At 33.2% G+C, this 14,071-nt stretch overlaps 2 protein-coding genes across 9 annotated transcripts in view; both read left to right on the top strand.

Moving 5' to 3' along the window:
• Positions 1-10,143, top strand: part of LOC148272497 (sodium/potassium-transporting ATPase subunit alpha-like) — a 46,787-nt gene extending 36,644 nt beyond the window's left edge. Inside the window, exons 2-6 of the mRNA XM_088239967.1 lie at positions 3,507-3,641; positions 6,818-6,988; positions 8,153-8,374; positions 9,149-9,367; positions 9,967-10,143. Of these exons, the coding sequence (XP_088096093.1) occupies positions 3,507-3,641; positions 6,818-6,988; positions 8,153-8,374; positions 9,149-9,367; positions 9,967-10,143 (924 nt within the window). The remainder of the gene's footprint in view (positions 1-3,506; positions 3,642-6,817; positions 6,989-8,152; positions 8,375-9,148; positions 9,368-9,966) is intronic.
• Positions 1-14,071, top strand: part of LOC148272496 (sodium/potassium-transporting ATPase subunit alpha) — a 65,158-nt gene that overhangs the window by 36,859 nt on the left and 14,228 nt on the right. For all 8 annotated transcript variants that reach the window (XM_088239974.1, XM_088239975.1, XM_088239973.1 and 5 more), the window contains 8 exons: positions 3,507-3,641; positions 6,818-6,988; positions 8,153-8,374; positions 9,149-9,367; positions 9,967-10,146; positions 11,544-11,801; positions 12,152-12,501; positions 13,782-14,025. In XM_088239974.1, the coding sequence (XP_088096100.1) occupies positions 11,618-11,801; positions 12,152-12,501; positions 13,782-14,025 (778 nt within the window). In that variant the 5' untranslated portion in view covers positions 3,507-3,641; positions 6,818-6,988; positions 8,153-8,374; ... (1 more) ...; positions 9,967-10,146; positions 11,544-11,617. The remainder of the gene's footprint in view (positions 1-3,506; positions 3,642-6,817; positions 6,989-8,152; positions 8,375-9,148; positions 9,368-9,966; positions 10,147-11,543; positions 11,802-12,151; positions 12,502-13,781; positions 14,026-14,071) is intronic.

Genomic DNA, 14,071 nt, shown 5'->3' with positions numbered 1-14,071 from the left:
AATATTTTTATATAATGTTAATGTCCACCACGGCGTTGTTAAATCCGAGGTCCAATTTTCATTAGTTCTCTGATTAGATGAGCAAAGTAGGGTAAACAAATTTACTACCCTAGCAACACTAACTGGCCATTTCGTTTTCTTTGATAATCTGACAGATGGAAAAAGAATTCAATTTTTAAGTAATGCATCTGCTACTTACCCATGCATTTGCTAATTACACATGAAATGTGATACCATCCCTTTTCTTTAAGATACCAGCAGTATTTCTACACTTCAAAACGACACAACACGGCATAGTTGAAATCAGGAGTTGCATACTGAGCGACCTCTACAAAGAAACTAATGGGTCAAAACGTAAAACTACTATTTTAAGAGTAGTTTGGTCGCCTTCTGTTTGATGCGCGTATGCGGTTTCTGGACTATTCTTAATTCTATGATCACAGGCTTACTAATACTTGTTAAAAAATTAAACGTATTATAATTTTTCCGAATTTGACCACAGGCTTCAGAGGAAATGCGTCGAAATAGAAATTTAATGAATAGGTATTCGAACAAAGTTTTTTTTACCCTCTCGCTGATGTCTCCCTGATATTGTGCGAAAAAAACAACTGCACGTCGGACTGATTGTCAAAATCGAGGCTTCGTTGTCCCGTTTTCCTCACCCAAAAACTGAACCAATTTGGTTGTTTTGTTAAAGAAAGAGTATCACAATGAATTTTTCCGTGTCGGTACTTTTTCCTTTTTCTAAAATTATTAATCACATTTGTATACCGCACGTCTGAAGACGGCAAATAAAACTGGGCGCTTTTATGAATTTTTGGATGGTCCTAGCCCCCCCATGAGAAACAATTTATCAAAAAAAGCAAAATGATAGAAACACGCCAATGGTAAATATCCATTGTGCGTAAAAAACCGCTGTTTTTGTAGCTCAGCCTGTTGTAAGAAGCAAGAGCAAGAGATTTTAGTCGATAATTTATAATCATAAGCAAATTTTCTAGTCTGTTTTTTTGCACAGGTATGTCAGTACAAAAAACGATTACCCGCCCCTGTTTCCGCGCGGTTACATCGCCGATCGCGCTCCCATTTTGCTTGAGAATCTTGTAGGGTCAGTCCTCTTCTCTTGGCTGGTGACGTATGTTGTTGACGCAAATAGGCGTATGTATATGCGGGCATATGGGCTAGTGGGGGAGGGGTGGCGGTATGCCAAGCGGGGGGTCCTACCTCCTGTCAGACACCTTGTGCTACCGAAATGCGTCACGGAAAATGCAGCGATACAAACGTTAGCCCGCCCTTTTGTGCATCATCATATTATTTTCGTAATTTAAAAAAAGAATAGACAGCGGTGGGCGAAACGGAGGGAAAAAATAGATTGTCTGGCTTATTGGATATTAAGAGGGAATGGGGTGATAATTTTATTTCCAAGATTTTCCGATGCCTTTTTTTGTATGAAGTATAGGTACTCGTACATTCATTCTGCTTTACAAAAATAATATATTTGGAAAAAAATGGTTTACTGTAGAAATCAGTCATTAAAAAAAATACGAGGTATATATATTTTTTTAAATTAGAACAATAATTATAGATTTCTCAGTTATGTTTATGATGGATTTAAGAAAATATAAAAAAAAAATTCTGAAAAAAAAAACTGCAATATTTTGTTGTTCCTGTACTGGGACCTGAAGTGTAGGACTAATAACCTTATCACGTTCACGTAATATATTATTGAAATACGCTGGATTTGGTTTACAATTTCATAAGAATAAACGATCATCTTTTTTTTTTTAAACATTATTTTAAAAATACAACTTCCATACATAGCAAGTAAAATCAATACAAAACCACATATTTCTACAGGTTTTTAAAAAAATAGCCAGGAATACATTCAGAATTTTTTAAAGAATTAAGTTTTATCAAACTAGATTATTAATAAACTTAAGTTGCATATTTACAAAAAAAATATGCATATTTTTTTTTTCACGCTTAATATTTCTGTTCAAATACAACACCGAAAATGTCTGATATAAAACAAATGTTATGTAAATACAATAATTAATATTTTGACAATGTTTTGATAATTGGAGATTGAAGCTTCTGCAATCGGAGAATAATATTATTTTAATTTTGAATAAAAATATTTATATCTTAATAATACAACAGGATTAATTATACCTAAATACATTTCAACACTGGGCCCCTTTGAAGAACTTCAATAAAGGTATGAATTAAATAGAATTTGCATTGTTTTGTAAGAGTGAATAAGTTAAAAATTTATTTCACAGGAGTATATAAAATCAAAAATTTCTTTAAGTAAAAATAAAACTGCTTATTAATTACAAAAACCCATCTTACAAAACACTGGCAATATATAGAAATCCAAAAATAGTCAGTAGAATGCTTTCAATTTAGAAATCTTGTTTTCAACATCATGCAATAAGCACATAAAAAAAACACGCTTCTTCAAATTGAATCATTTGTTTTTGTCCATAATGTTTTTCACCTGTCTCGATATTTATAATTTTATAAGCAAGATAATATGTACTCCAAGCATTCTGAATCTAATGTTTTGATTTATTTTTAAACTCAATACTGTGGAATTCATTTATTGTGATCACTATGGGACCTGTAACTTTTGATAACAATAACCAGTTGATAACATTAAGCAAATGATAGAAAAGAATATTGCACAATAATACTAACTTTTGTTTTTAGGCAAAACAACATACATCTTAAATTAACAATAAAAAATATTTAAAAACATTATTGATGGTTGTTTGCCTTTATTAATGTTAATCAACTCCTGAAGGTAATCTGAGTATAAATTGTCATCATGTTTGGTAAAATTTGATGCCCTGATTATTGTCCACCATGATGAAGATTTCGCAAGCCATCTTGCATTTCTGCGTTCGTTCGTGGAGTCTTAACATCTTTGAATCAGAATTGCATTGTTGGACCCTTATGTTAAGAAAGATTTTAACAATAGTATAATTTTAAATGAATTCCCAAGAATAATCTGTCTTTTTAATTCACGTATAGTTATTATAAGTGATGATTACCATAGGTGAAATTTGATCACAATATGCGGATTATGTTTATATAGAATGTAGATTGTTTTGGGACTGACAGATTGTGATGAAAATAACTGATTATCCGCGACATTACCCGCGATTCTAATAAATGGATTCCACTGTATAAATAAGTTATTTTTTTATGTATTTCATTGTTATAAACATAAAATGATTTGGTAATAATGTACTCCTCGCTAGGAAATCATAATACACTTCATAAGTTTTTTTTTTACAAGCAATTTTTTACATTGTAAATATACAATAAATGCGCAAATAATACTTGGCATAGTACATTGCGCTGTTGCCACAGGACAAATAAAGAAATATCTCGAGTTTTATTAGTTTTATCTCAAGTTATATTTTATATAGCAATGTGTACAACTCCTTTATGCAGTAATTGAAGTGATTGTGTTTAATGTTTATTTTTTCTCTTTTAAACAGTCCAGACGGAAGGCCCCCTCAAAGAAGGCCCGTAAAGCAGATGATTTAGATGACTTGAAACAGGAATTGGACATTGATTACCATAAGATCACACCAGAAGAACTATATCAACGATTCCAGACACATCCTGAAAATGTAAGCTACCCCCTTTATATATTTTTTCAATGCGCCATAAATGCCAGATTATTGATTCACACGATAACAGATAACACATTTTTTATATGAGCCCATTACAGGCGAACTAACTGATATTTCGAAGGTGAAGTAAACTCATTGCTTATATTAGATTTCTGTAATCAGTATAATTTAAAAACATTTTTTCCTGGTTTTTTGTGTACAAAACATTCATGTTAATTAAAAATATCAAAAAAGTTTAGTAAAAAAAAGGCATGAAGCCCATAGACCTGAAACTTTGAATATAAAAGTTGTCGCAATAATGTTCTTAATTAAAATAATTATATTTGGTTATTTGACGTTTAATCATCAGTGCGGCGAACGTCAGTTGGTTCGCTATACCTGCAATGGGCTCATATATACTATTATCAATATATTGTTATACTTGTATAATTTTTTTTTACGCGTCTTGTTTTTATGGGAAAATCAAAAGTAAAAATATGTGATCTTAAAACATGTCTCAAAATTCAAAAAAAAAAAATAAAAAAAAAAATCAAATGTGCTAATGGCAAACTTTTTTTGGTTTAATTTATTTATTTATTTTATTTTATTTTTTAAAAAAAAGTTTTTTTTTGCAATATACATAAGAGGTAGAAAAGAGTTTTAAAAAATAAAGGATAATTATATAGAAATGAAATACATATTAACAGTAAAAATAGTAAACAAAAAAATCCCACTAAAGCATTGCCTGTTTGTGGGTATACAAGAAATGTTAATGAATTTTTGCTCCTATAATAAATAGACAGTTTTAATATTTGTGTGTAACATAAATAGAAAAGAAAAGATTCTAAGGTATTTTATTTTCTTTATAGTAATTAAAAAAGGAAATAAAAAATATAAAAAAAACATTAAAATATTCCTTATTATTAAAGGGCAACAAAATATATCATAGAAAAAAAGAGTTCATATCTTTAGTTTGAATCCAGGATAGTGCGTGTTTTTTAAAAGAAGGAAAATTTTGAAAGTTTGGGATCAATGAAATATTATGAGTAAAAAAGGAATTAAAAATTTTTGGGCCTATAAAATATGTATTAGGAGCATTAATTTTCTTCGCATTATCTCTTTGAAAATACATGAAATCTGAATGCATACTTTTCTAATCTGTGTGCAACAGGAAAAGCAATCAGTCATTTCAATATGTTTGGCATTGGTTTTGATAAACATTTACCAACCTACTCTAGAGAAAAGGAAAAAAACAGTTATAATGTAGATAATACACGGTATTAATACATTAAAAAATATATTTTTTTAAATTACCTTTCTTCGCTTTTATTAGAACTTTCACACTTTTTTGAATAAATTCTATGAACCATTTGATTATGAAAGAATTTCCAAACAGGGATAGTATTATTCCTTTCAGTATTCATCACGAAAAAAAATATATTCCACTATAACGTAATTGGTTTTCCCACAATGTCATCCTGATTTTTATTTCCCACACAAATATCTATTTGATTCAGTCATATTTTTCAAATACATTTAACTTGAAATCCCGTAGCTGTCCTAAAAATAAACCTCATTTATTAATGAGACTTTAACAGTTTAGCAATGTGACAGTGTTGTTTTAACATGTCATCCAAATATTGAATTTTTAATAAGCTGTTGACATTTGTCTTTTTTTGCATAGTAATGATTTTAGTATCTGTCATCAGGGTGTGTTAAGATTGCAATTTTCTCACTATGAAATATTTTTTGTAACTAGGTGCATATTTACCAAATCACTATTTACTCTGTGTCCGGGCGAATTAATAATACAGTTCTGTGTGTGAAATAGAACCAGAATCCTGGACAAGTGCCTTTCACTCGTTGGCTTCTCTCAGGTAAAAATCCCGAATAAGGAAATCCAGTGGAGATAGGTCCGCCTCGTAGTGTAGAGGTCGGCTACCATCCTTGAGGTCCTGGGTTCAATTCCTGGGAAGGTCTACGTTAAATATTGATTTTGAATGTGGTTTTACACTGCAATATTTCATGTCCTTGGACTTCTGTAATAGATGACCAATATACCTCGCATTTGTTGTACCAATAAAGTGCCCTTTGCACCATCGGGTGCAGACATCGGGTCGACAGTATATGTACGGAAACAGTCTAGACTGCAGTTTCTAGATCTGTAGGAATTCACAAGTCTGTTATATCTATCTTATTAAATACCGCGTTGAGCGTCAGAGTGATTTTATTGTCGTGTTCCGGTACGAAAGAGCGTTGTGCATAATGTAGAGATGTGCCGGAAAATCTAATTTCATATGTAAATGTAGAATTGATCCTAAGTTAGCAATACTTATAGTGACCTCGAAACAATTGATTTATTTACATAGCCACTGATCTTTCGGCGTGCTGAGGTTTGTCGGAGGTGTTATGTATGTCAATATCAACTAGTGAGTTACAAATGATTAGGAAAAGGTCAATGTCACTGCTGCAAATTGTGTCTCAATCAGGAAGATGACACGCGGACAAGTTCAAACATGATTTGTTTGTGTTCAAATTGATAACGGATGTATTTTCAATGTTTTTATTATTGCCAACTAAATAATCTGTCACTACGTTTGTATTTTCTATGGTTTTCTGTCATTTTTTATGTGAAAATCAAATAAATATACTTAGCAACATGAGGAATAAATAATAAATTGTTTATACTAGAGCAATTTCATGTCATCCGTTTTAATGAATAAGTATTTTTGTTACCTGCTTGTCAATTTCCAAAGAAGTTGATTATTTGTATAGATTAGTTATGAAAATTGTAATTTAAATTCTTAGTCTATGTAGTTATTATTTTTTTTCTAGAATTATATATCTAATCTTCTTCATAAAAAAGGGAAAGTGTATGAATGGTACACGGAAAAAACGAGTTCATTAACAAAATTTTACAGGAGAGCAAAAAAAGAATAAAATCCTTATTTACGGGACTCTGGGTTCATGTATTTAATAAAATAGGTTTTCAATTGATGTAATATATATAAAGGTCATAAGAAATATACAATAAAACGAAATAAAACCAAATTCAACCCAGGCTCTTTTGTTTGATGAAGGTATGCGTCCATAATTTTTTTTTATATCAGTATGTGAGAACTAAGATTTCAATGTGGCTGATTATTTTGTACCTTGATATTTTAGTTGATTTCAATGTTTTTTCTTGTTATTAGGGACTTAGTCACGCGAAGGCCAAGGAGAACTTGGAGAGGGATGGTCCCAACGCACTCACCCCCCCCAAACAGACACCCGAATGGGTGAAATTCTGTAAAAATCTGTTTGGAGGTTTCGCCCTCCTGCTGTGGATAGGAGCTATCTTATGTTTCATTGCCTACGGTATTCAGGTAAGAAATCTATGTTGGGCTAATCTGGCCCGTTGTGGTGCAAAAAAAGATAGTGATAATAAATTTAAATGATCAATCCAAAGTTAAAATGTTAAGGATGGACAAAAAAACCTTGCGATTTTGTAATAAAAAAGATAAAAAATAAATTTAAATGTAGTTTATTTTATTTTGTTGATTTATATTAGAAAAAATATTTTTACTATCGTATGCGTCAATACGAAGTTAAATGTGGCAGTTAAACTGGCCGTTACACATGGCGTATTCACTATATTGCCTTTATGCAAATTCTGAATGCGAATGAGACGCACTGTCTCATTCGCTGTATTGGATGACCAGCACTTCCGGTCTTATGATAAGATCGATTCGAGGATCGCTTCAAAAGATGACCAGTTTTTTCAACGCGGGATTCATACGCTGCCTGAAAAAAAGGAGAAAGTAGCAGCCAGCGATGGAAAATACAAATCCTAAATGTATAGCTAGTTTTTTTTACAATTAGGCCCCGATTTTCGGAAAAAAATGGCAGAAGCAAAATTGTAAACCTATGTACTTTGTGTAAATTCACTACATATATTTAATTTGGTGACCGATTTCTGAACATGACCGCTCCTTTGTCAAGGTATTAAAACAAACTTACACTAAATATTTAATTTTTTACAAATAACACGTATGAACCTTAAATGCATCATCTGTTAACATGTGCTCAGTGTTTTTTTTGTCTAGGTTACCATTTCTCAGAAAAGAAAACGAGGGTTAGAGTAGCAATTTTAAAAAAAATATAAAATGGCGTTGCATAATCAATTTGATGCTTTTGCCAATGTCATCTTAAATGAAAAATATTTTTAGTTATTTAGTATTTTTAGCAAAGGACTGTTATTTAAATCATTAATTTGGTTATTAATTATAGGAAGATTATTATTGACAGCTTTTTGAATTTATATAGACCTCTATGCAAGACATTTAATCCATTATTATTATTATTATTAAAGGTGCGTTTTGAAACCAGCCTATATGTAGTGATTTTACACAAAGTAAACATTTAGTTATAGGTATTATTTAACATGGAACATCACAAAGTTAGTGTTTCGAATATTAATTTTAATAAATGTTGTTTATTTTATAATGTTACATACAAAAGTAGTGAATTTGTGTTTGTTACTTTTATAGGCAAGTACAGTAGAGGAGCCCGCTGATGACAATTTGTACCTGGGTATCGTGCTGGCCGCTGTGGTGATAGTGACGGGCATATTCTCCTACTACCAGGAGAGCAAGAGCTCCAAGATCATGGAGTCCTTCAAGAACATGGTGCCCCAGTTCGCCACCGTCCTCCGCGAGGGAGAGAAGCTCACCCTCCGTGCTGAGGACCTCGTCCTGGGAGACGTTGTAGAGGTAAACAACTTGGACATTATTATTCAGTTCATGTTTATGTAGATTCCGTAAATCATGTATTGCTGAATCTGTACAAAAAATCCTTATATTATTATTTGACAAATGTCGTTTAAGTTGCACTAAATACTTAGGAAAAAAGACATTAGTACTTTTATTTTAAAACATTGGAGACTAGAAGAAAATTAAATGACTTTTTATATCTATATAAGATTATCTCGAGATAATTAAAATGCAGTATTTTCATAGTCCCTGGGTTGGATCTGAAGCGTAAAACTGATCACCTTACTATTCTGAAACTTCTAGATGTAGGTTCTGTAGTGCAAATGATGAAATACCTGTACACATTCTATGTGAATGAGATTCTTTATATCATAAAAAAGTTTCATTCTCGGGGGCTGGTTAAACCTGATAGCGCTTGCCTCTTACTTAATAGCCTGGACTTGGATGGGGAGATTTGATATTATGAGAACACTCGTCCTCCACTTAGTAGCCAGGCTCTTTGAAGACCTGGGCTTGGAGGGCGAGAACTAATTTATAGGGACCCGTCACAACAGATCTACACAGATCGCAGTAACCAAAGCACTGACCCCCCATTCTTCAGAATAAGAATAAAATCACCTTATCTTCTGTGTAACAAGAATGACCTATGTGGATATGCACAGCAAAGATATGCATCTAGATAATCTTTTTGATAAGGGCGTATGAGTCTCTAAAAATGAGATTCTCCATAAACATTTGGACATATTCTAAATATTTTATTTGTTTAATTTTTAGGTTAAGTTCGGAGACCGAATTCCCGCGGATATCCGCATCATCGAGACTCGAGGCTTCAAGGTGGACAACTCCAGCTTGACCGGGGAGTCTGAGCCCCAGTCCCGTGGACCCGACTTCACCAACGAGAACCCCCTGGAGACCAAGAACCTTGCCTTCTTCTCCACCAACGCTGTGGAGGGCACCGCCAAGGGAGTGGTCATCTCTTGCGGAGATCACACTGTAAGCCCGACCCTTCAATTCTTATCAATTTGTAAACAGTCATTATTAATTTAGTACCTATTCAATATTAATTAATTTTATTGTTTGGTCAAGTCTTTTTGTTTGAAATTGGAATTCTCATTCTATTGTTTTTTTTTTAATTTTATTTATTAATTTATTATGTATTAGCCTTTTTCCCTCGGGTTCGCTCACATGGTATTAGAATGAAATGAGTTCATTGAGTAGTTTTTTTTATTTAACAACAAGAATGTTCCCAATACAATTATACTTTTTTTCAGTATAAAAAGTATCCCCTATCGATTGCTGCACCTTGATTATAAGTACTATCTTTATTGGTACATATCGAGACAGTATAAACTAACATCGATATTTATGGAAAGATATGGAAAGTAAATATACTAAATTTAAGTTTAAAAAAATTGGATACTCTTACCAAATTTTAAAATCTTAGTCAACGTGTTATATAAATATATTAATACAGCGTTCTTATGAATTGTATTGAATAATTTTGTATCAATACAATCTATGCTTAAAAAGAATTATTAAAAACAACCTAAATTGTGTGATAAATAAATTGAAATGAAATTTTTTGTTGTTAGGTCATGGGTCGTATCGCTGGTCTTGCATCAGGTTTGGACACGGGAGAAACTCCCATTGCTAAGGAAATCCACCATTTCATCCATCTCATCACCGGAGTAGCAGTGTTCCTCGGTGTCACCTTCTTCGTAATTGCCTTCATCCTCGGAACCACTGGCTGGACGCCGTCATCTTCTTGATTGGTTAGTATTTTGTACTTTTAGCGCCTTCCTTGTAATTCAATTTTTTTTTTTACCAAGTCAGGAAAAACTCAAAGTGAAGTGATATGAACCACTCTACCACAACCCATTTTCTGATCTGGTTATTTATGTAATAAAAATGTCCATCAAATTTTCATATTTAGATAAAGCGTGAGATCACATGTAATTTGTCTTATCAAAAAAGTAAAGAAAAAATATTAATAAAATCATGTGTATACTGCCAAAATGCATTTAGCCTTTAAAGCTAATTTAAGCAAAAATAATTCCAAATTTCTTATTTGTCATAAAAAATGTACACTATAAGGATTGTAATTTTAAAAATGTTTAAACATGTGTCAGTAAAAAAAAAACTGTTAAATTTTTGCAAAAACCTATAAACAACCTGAAAAAATAACATTTTTGAATCATGCTGTATGCGTGAAATGTTCTGTGGCGAGAGCGCAGATATGCACCATTATTTTGTCGCTGCAGCGTAAAACATTTTTTTTTACCCATTTTCTCCAGTTTTTGTATAAATACCATCCTGTTTTTCTACTCTCTTGATAGCCTGTATATCTTACAATGGTGTTTAGTGAAAAAAAATGCACAGTTTTGTGATGCGGCCTTAGTTTTTATTGCTGTAATCTAATAAAGACATTATAGCAGTGTTAAAAGCACTTAAATATACATTTCATATAGAGGCCAACCAAGAATTGCAATCCATCAGCGATTATGTTATTTAGGGGAAAATTAGGATTACAAAAAAGGATCTAAAATCATTGAAATGCTCAGCAGTATATATTTGTATCTCGAGGTAAATTTTGGGTCGCGCTAATTCGGCATTCGAGTGGTTAAATAACTATGCAAGCCTTTTTGAAGAAAGCTATCTACATTTTGTGTTCCTTTTGTTCTGAATTGTTGTAAAGTGATAACTCTATCTCCTCTTTCTTAATAGTTCTTAATACTAAATATGCTAAGGACACGTAATTGCAACACCATTCTCGAAAACCATTTTAAAGACTGGGAGTTTTCCTAACTCACTATTTTTTTGTTTGTCAAAAACAAGTTACTCTTTTAAAAGTTTAATTTTCATAAACCGCTATTTTAACTGAATTTAGCTTTACTGCTTCCATTGTCCTTTCACTGTGAGTGTGTCATATTATATGGAGAACTTATGTCGGATACTGTCATACTTTTTCATCACCAAACACAAATGGTATTAAAATCTGTGTTTACTTGTATTAAATTCTGTTGCCAAAATTTGTTTCCACTATGGTATTTTCATAAATTCAATAACATCAATTTAGATTATTATTCCCAAAACACAAATGAACGCTGTGCTTCCAGTACGTAGGAAATATAGTTCTATGGACTAAAAATGTTTTTTTCTGTTGTTCCAGGTATCATTGTAGCCAACGTACCTGAAGGTCTCCTGGCCACCGTGACGGTGTGCCTGACCCTGACTGCCAAGCGAATGGCGTCCAAGAACTGCCTGGTGAAGAACCTGGAGGCTGTGGAGACCCTCGGCTCCACCAGCACCATCTGCTCTGACAAGACTGGAACCCTGACCCAGAACAGGATGACTGTAGCTCACATGTGGTTCGACAACCAGATCATTGAGGCCGACACCACAGAGGACCAGTCTGGAGTGCAATATGGTTAGTCAAGATCATTTGACTACATACATTTTCCTATTTTAGCAATTTGTCTTTTTTCCATTTTACAAGTCAAAAGAAAAATTTACATAAAATTTATATTTAAATTAGGTTTTAACATTTCTTTTATTTTATGTAATGTATCAATATTGTCCGTGTCCTGGCGGAAAAATAATATCTTTCTGCGTGTGAAGTAGAACCAGGACTCTGGTTGAATGTTTTTGACTATGGCTAGTTTTATATGAAAATTCTATAAAAGGAAATCGGGCAGATATTAATTTGCCTCTTAGTGAAAATGCTATCTTAGGGGCCAACATTTAAAAGTACAATATTGACGTAATATCTCCCTTCAGACCGCACCAGTCCCGGATTCAAGGCGCTCGCTCGTATCGCCACCCTGTGCAACCGCGCAGAGTTCAAGGGAGGCCAGGACGGAGTGCCCATCCTGAAGAAGGAAGTGAGTGGAGACGCCTCGGAGGCCGCCCTCCTGAAGTGCATGGAGCTGGCCCTCGGGGACGTGCTGTCCATCCGGAAGAAGAACAAGAAGGTGTGCGAGATCCCCTTCAACTCCACCAACAAGTACCAGGTGTCCATCCACGAGACCGAGGACCAGAGCGACCCTCGTCACGTCATGGTGATGAAGGGAGCTCCTGAAAGGATCCTGGAGAAGTGCACCACCATCTTCATTGGAGGAAAGGAAAAGGTGAACATATTCAGTTATTCTTTCATATCAATAATAGACAAGTTAAACACTGTTTTTTTAAACCAAAAAAAACTTATTTACAAATTCGATACACAAGTTTGTGGTATTGAGGGATTGGCTATTTTTAGGCCAAATTTGAGGTTATTTAAGACAGGTGCCGTGGCGCAGTTGGCTAGATGGCCAACTGTGTAACTGGTGTCTTGGTTCGATTCCCGCCAGTTTTGAAAAAATCCAAGAAATGTTTTTTTCACAATTAGTTTTCATATTTTTCCTGAGAATTCACTCTCTTGGAAACAAACACACTGATGACCAAAAATAGATATATTTGCTATAATTTTATCAAACTTCAAGAACCAATTATTCTTAAAATTTAAAAATAGTAATTGAGTTTCTAACTTCTATGTATGTACAAGCCCTTTGTGCGTTAGTAAATAAATAAATAACTTCCTTGCATACCCTCTCTTTCCCACCTGCTGACAAGCTTAGCAGGTTATTCCTTTTTTTCTCTAATTTATTGTGGAGTGGTATGGTAAACAAGTTACCCTCATAAATTTAAAGTATTATTTTTTATCTGTTAAATTACTTATAAACATAATTTTTTTCCATTTTCGATTACAGAGGGGTTTGGAATGAATTATACGACACAACTCATGGTTTCAAAAAATAAAGTGTTTACAAAGTTAAAGCTGAAATAAAGCAAATTATGACAACGCTGATCAGACGAGACATTGCATGACTTAGCCTTATAATGTTTATATAATGGGTTCTTAAAATTATAAATAATTAAAACTTTTGAACTGCATTTTGTATATTTTAAATTCACTCTTTTTGGTTATGAATTTGTACGTAAACCACTTGAATTACGAGCCATCTGTCGAGCTGAGTTTTGAGGTTACTCCTGACAATCAGGAAATAAATAACTTGTTCGTGCATTTTTATAAGGTTTAATGAAACTGGGTAAAAAAATCCTCAAAAGCATTTCCCGTGTTTTTTAATATTTTGAATAAAGTACTGTTAGCTTGGCACTGATTTGCTGTCCTCATTCGCTGACCGAGTTTCTTCTTATTTTGGTTTCTGGTCTGTTTATAACAATAGCATCAAAGAACTTAAAAAAAAAAAATTGTACATCCATAGTAAAAAAGATATGTACTTGCTTAATATAAAGGTTTTTCATACGACTTTTTGTATATTTGTCACAGATCCCCAGCTGATTTTTTTTTATTTTGATAGTTGATTGGCTCAGTGTAATATTCATTGCTACAATTGATTATTTATTTCAGGTTTTGGATGAAGAGATGAAGGAGGCCTTCAACAATGCCTACCTGGAGCTGGGAGGTTTAGGAGAGCGTGTGCTCGGCTTTTGTGACCTGATGCTGTCATCCGACAAGTTCCCTCTAGGCTTCAAGTTTAATTCCGACGACCCCAACTTCCCCATCGAGAACCTTCGCTTCGTAGGCCTCATGTCCATGATTGACCCTCCCCGAGCTGCCGTACCTGACGCTGTGGCTAAATGCCGATCTGCTGGTAATTAAACTCAATTATATTTTTAATAAACCAACTGCAGTACTTT

The sequence above is a fragment of the Micrasema longulum genome, unplaced genomic scaffold (assembly GCF_059751315.1).
Source record: "Micrasema longulum isolate JH-2025_06_02 unplaced genomic scaffold, ASM5975131v1 h1tg002321l, whole genome shotgun sequence".
NCBI classification, from domain to species: domain Eukaryota; kingdom Metazoa; phylum Arthropoda; class Insecta; order Trichoptera; family Brachycentridae; genus Micrasema; species Micrasema longulum.
The sequence above is the reverse complement of the archived record's forward strand: the minus strand, read 5'-3'. Positions and strand labels throughout refer to the sequence as shown.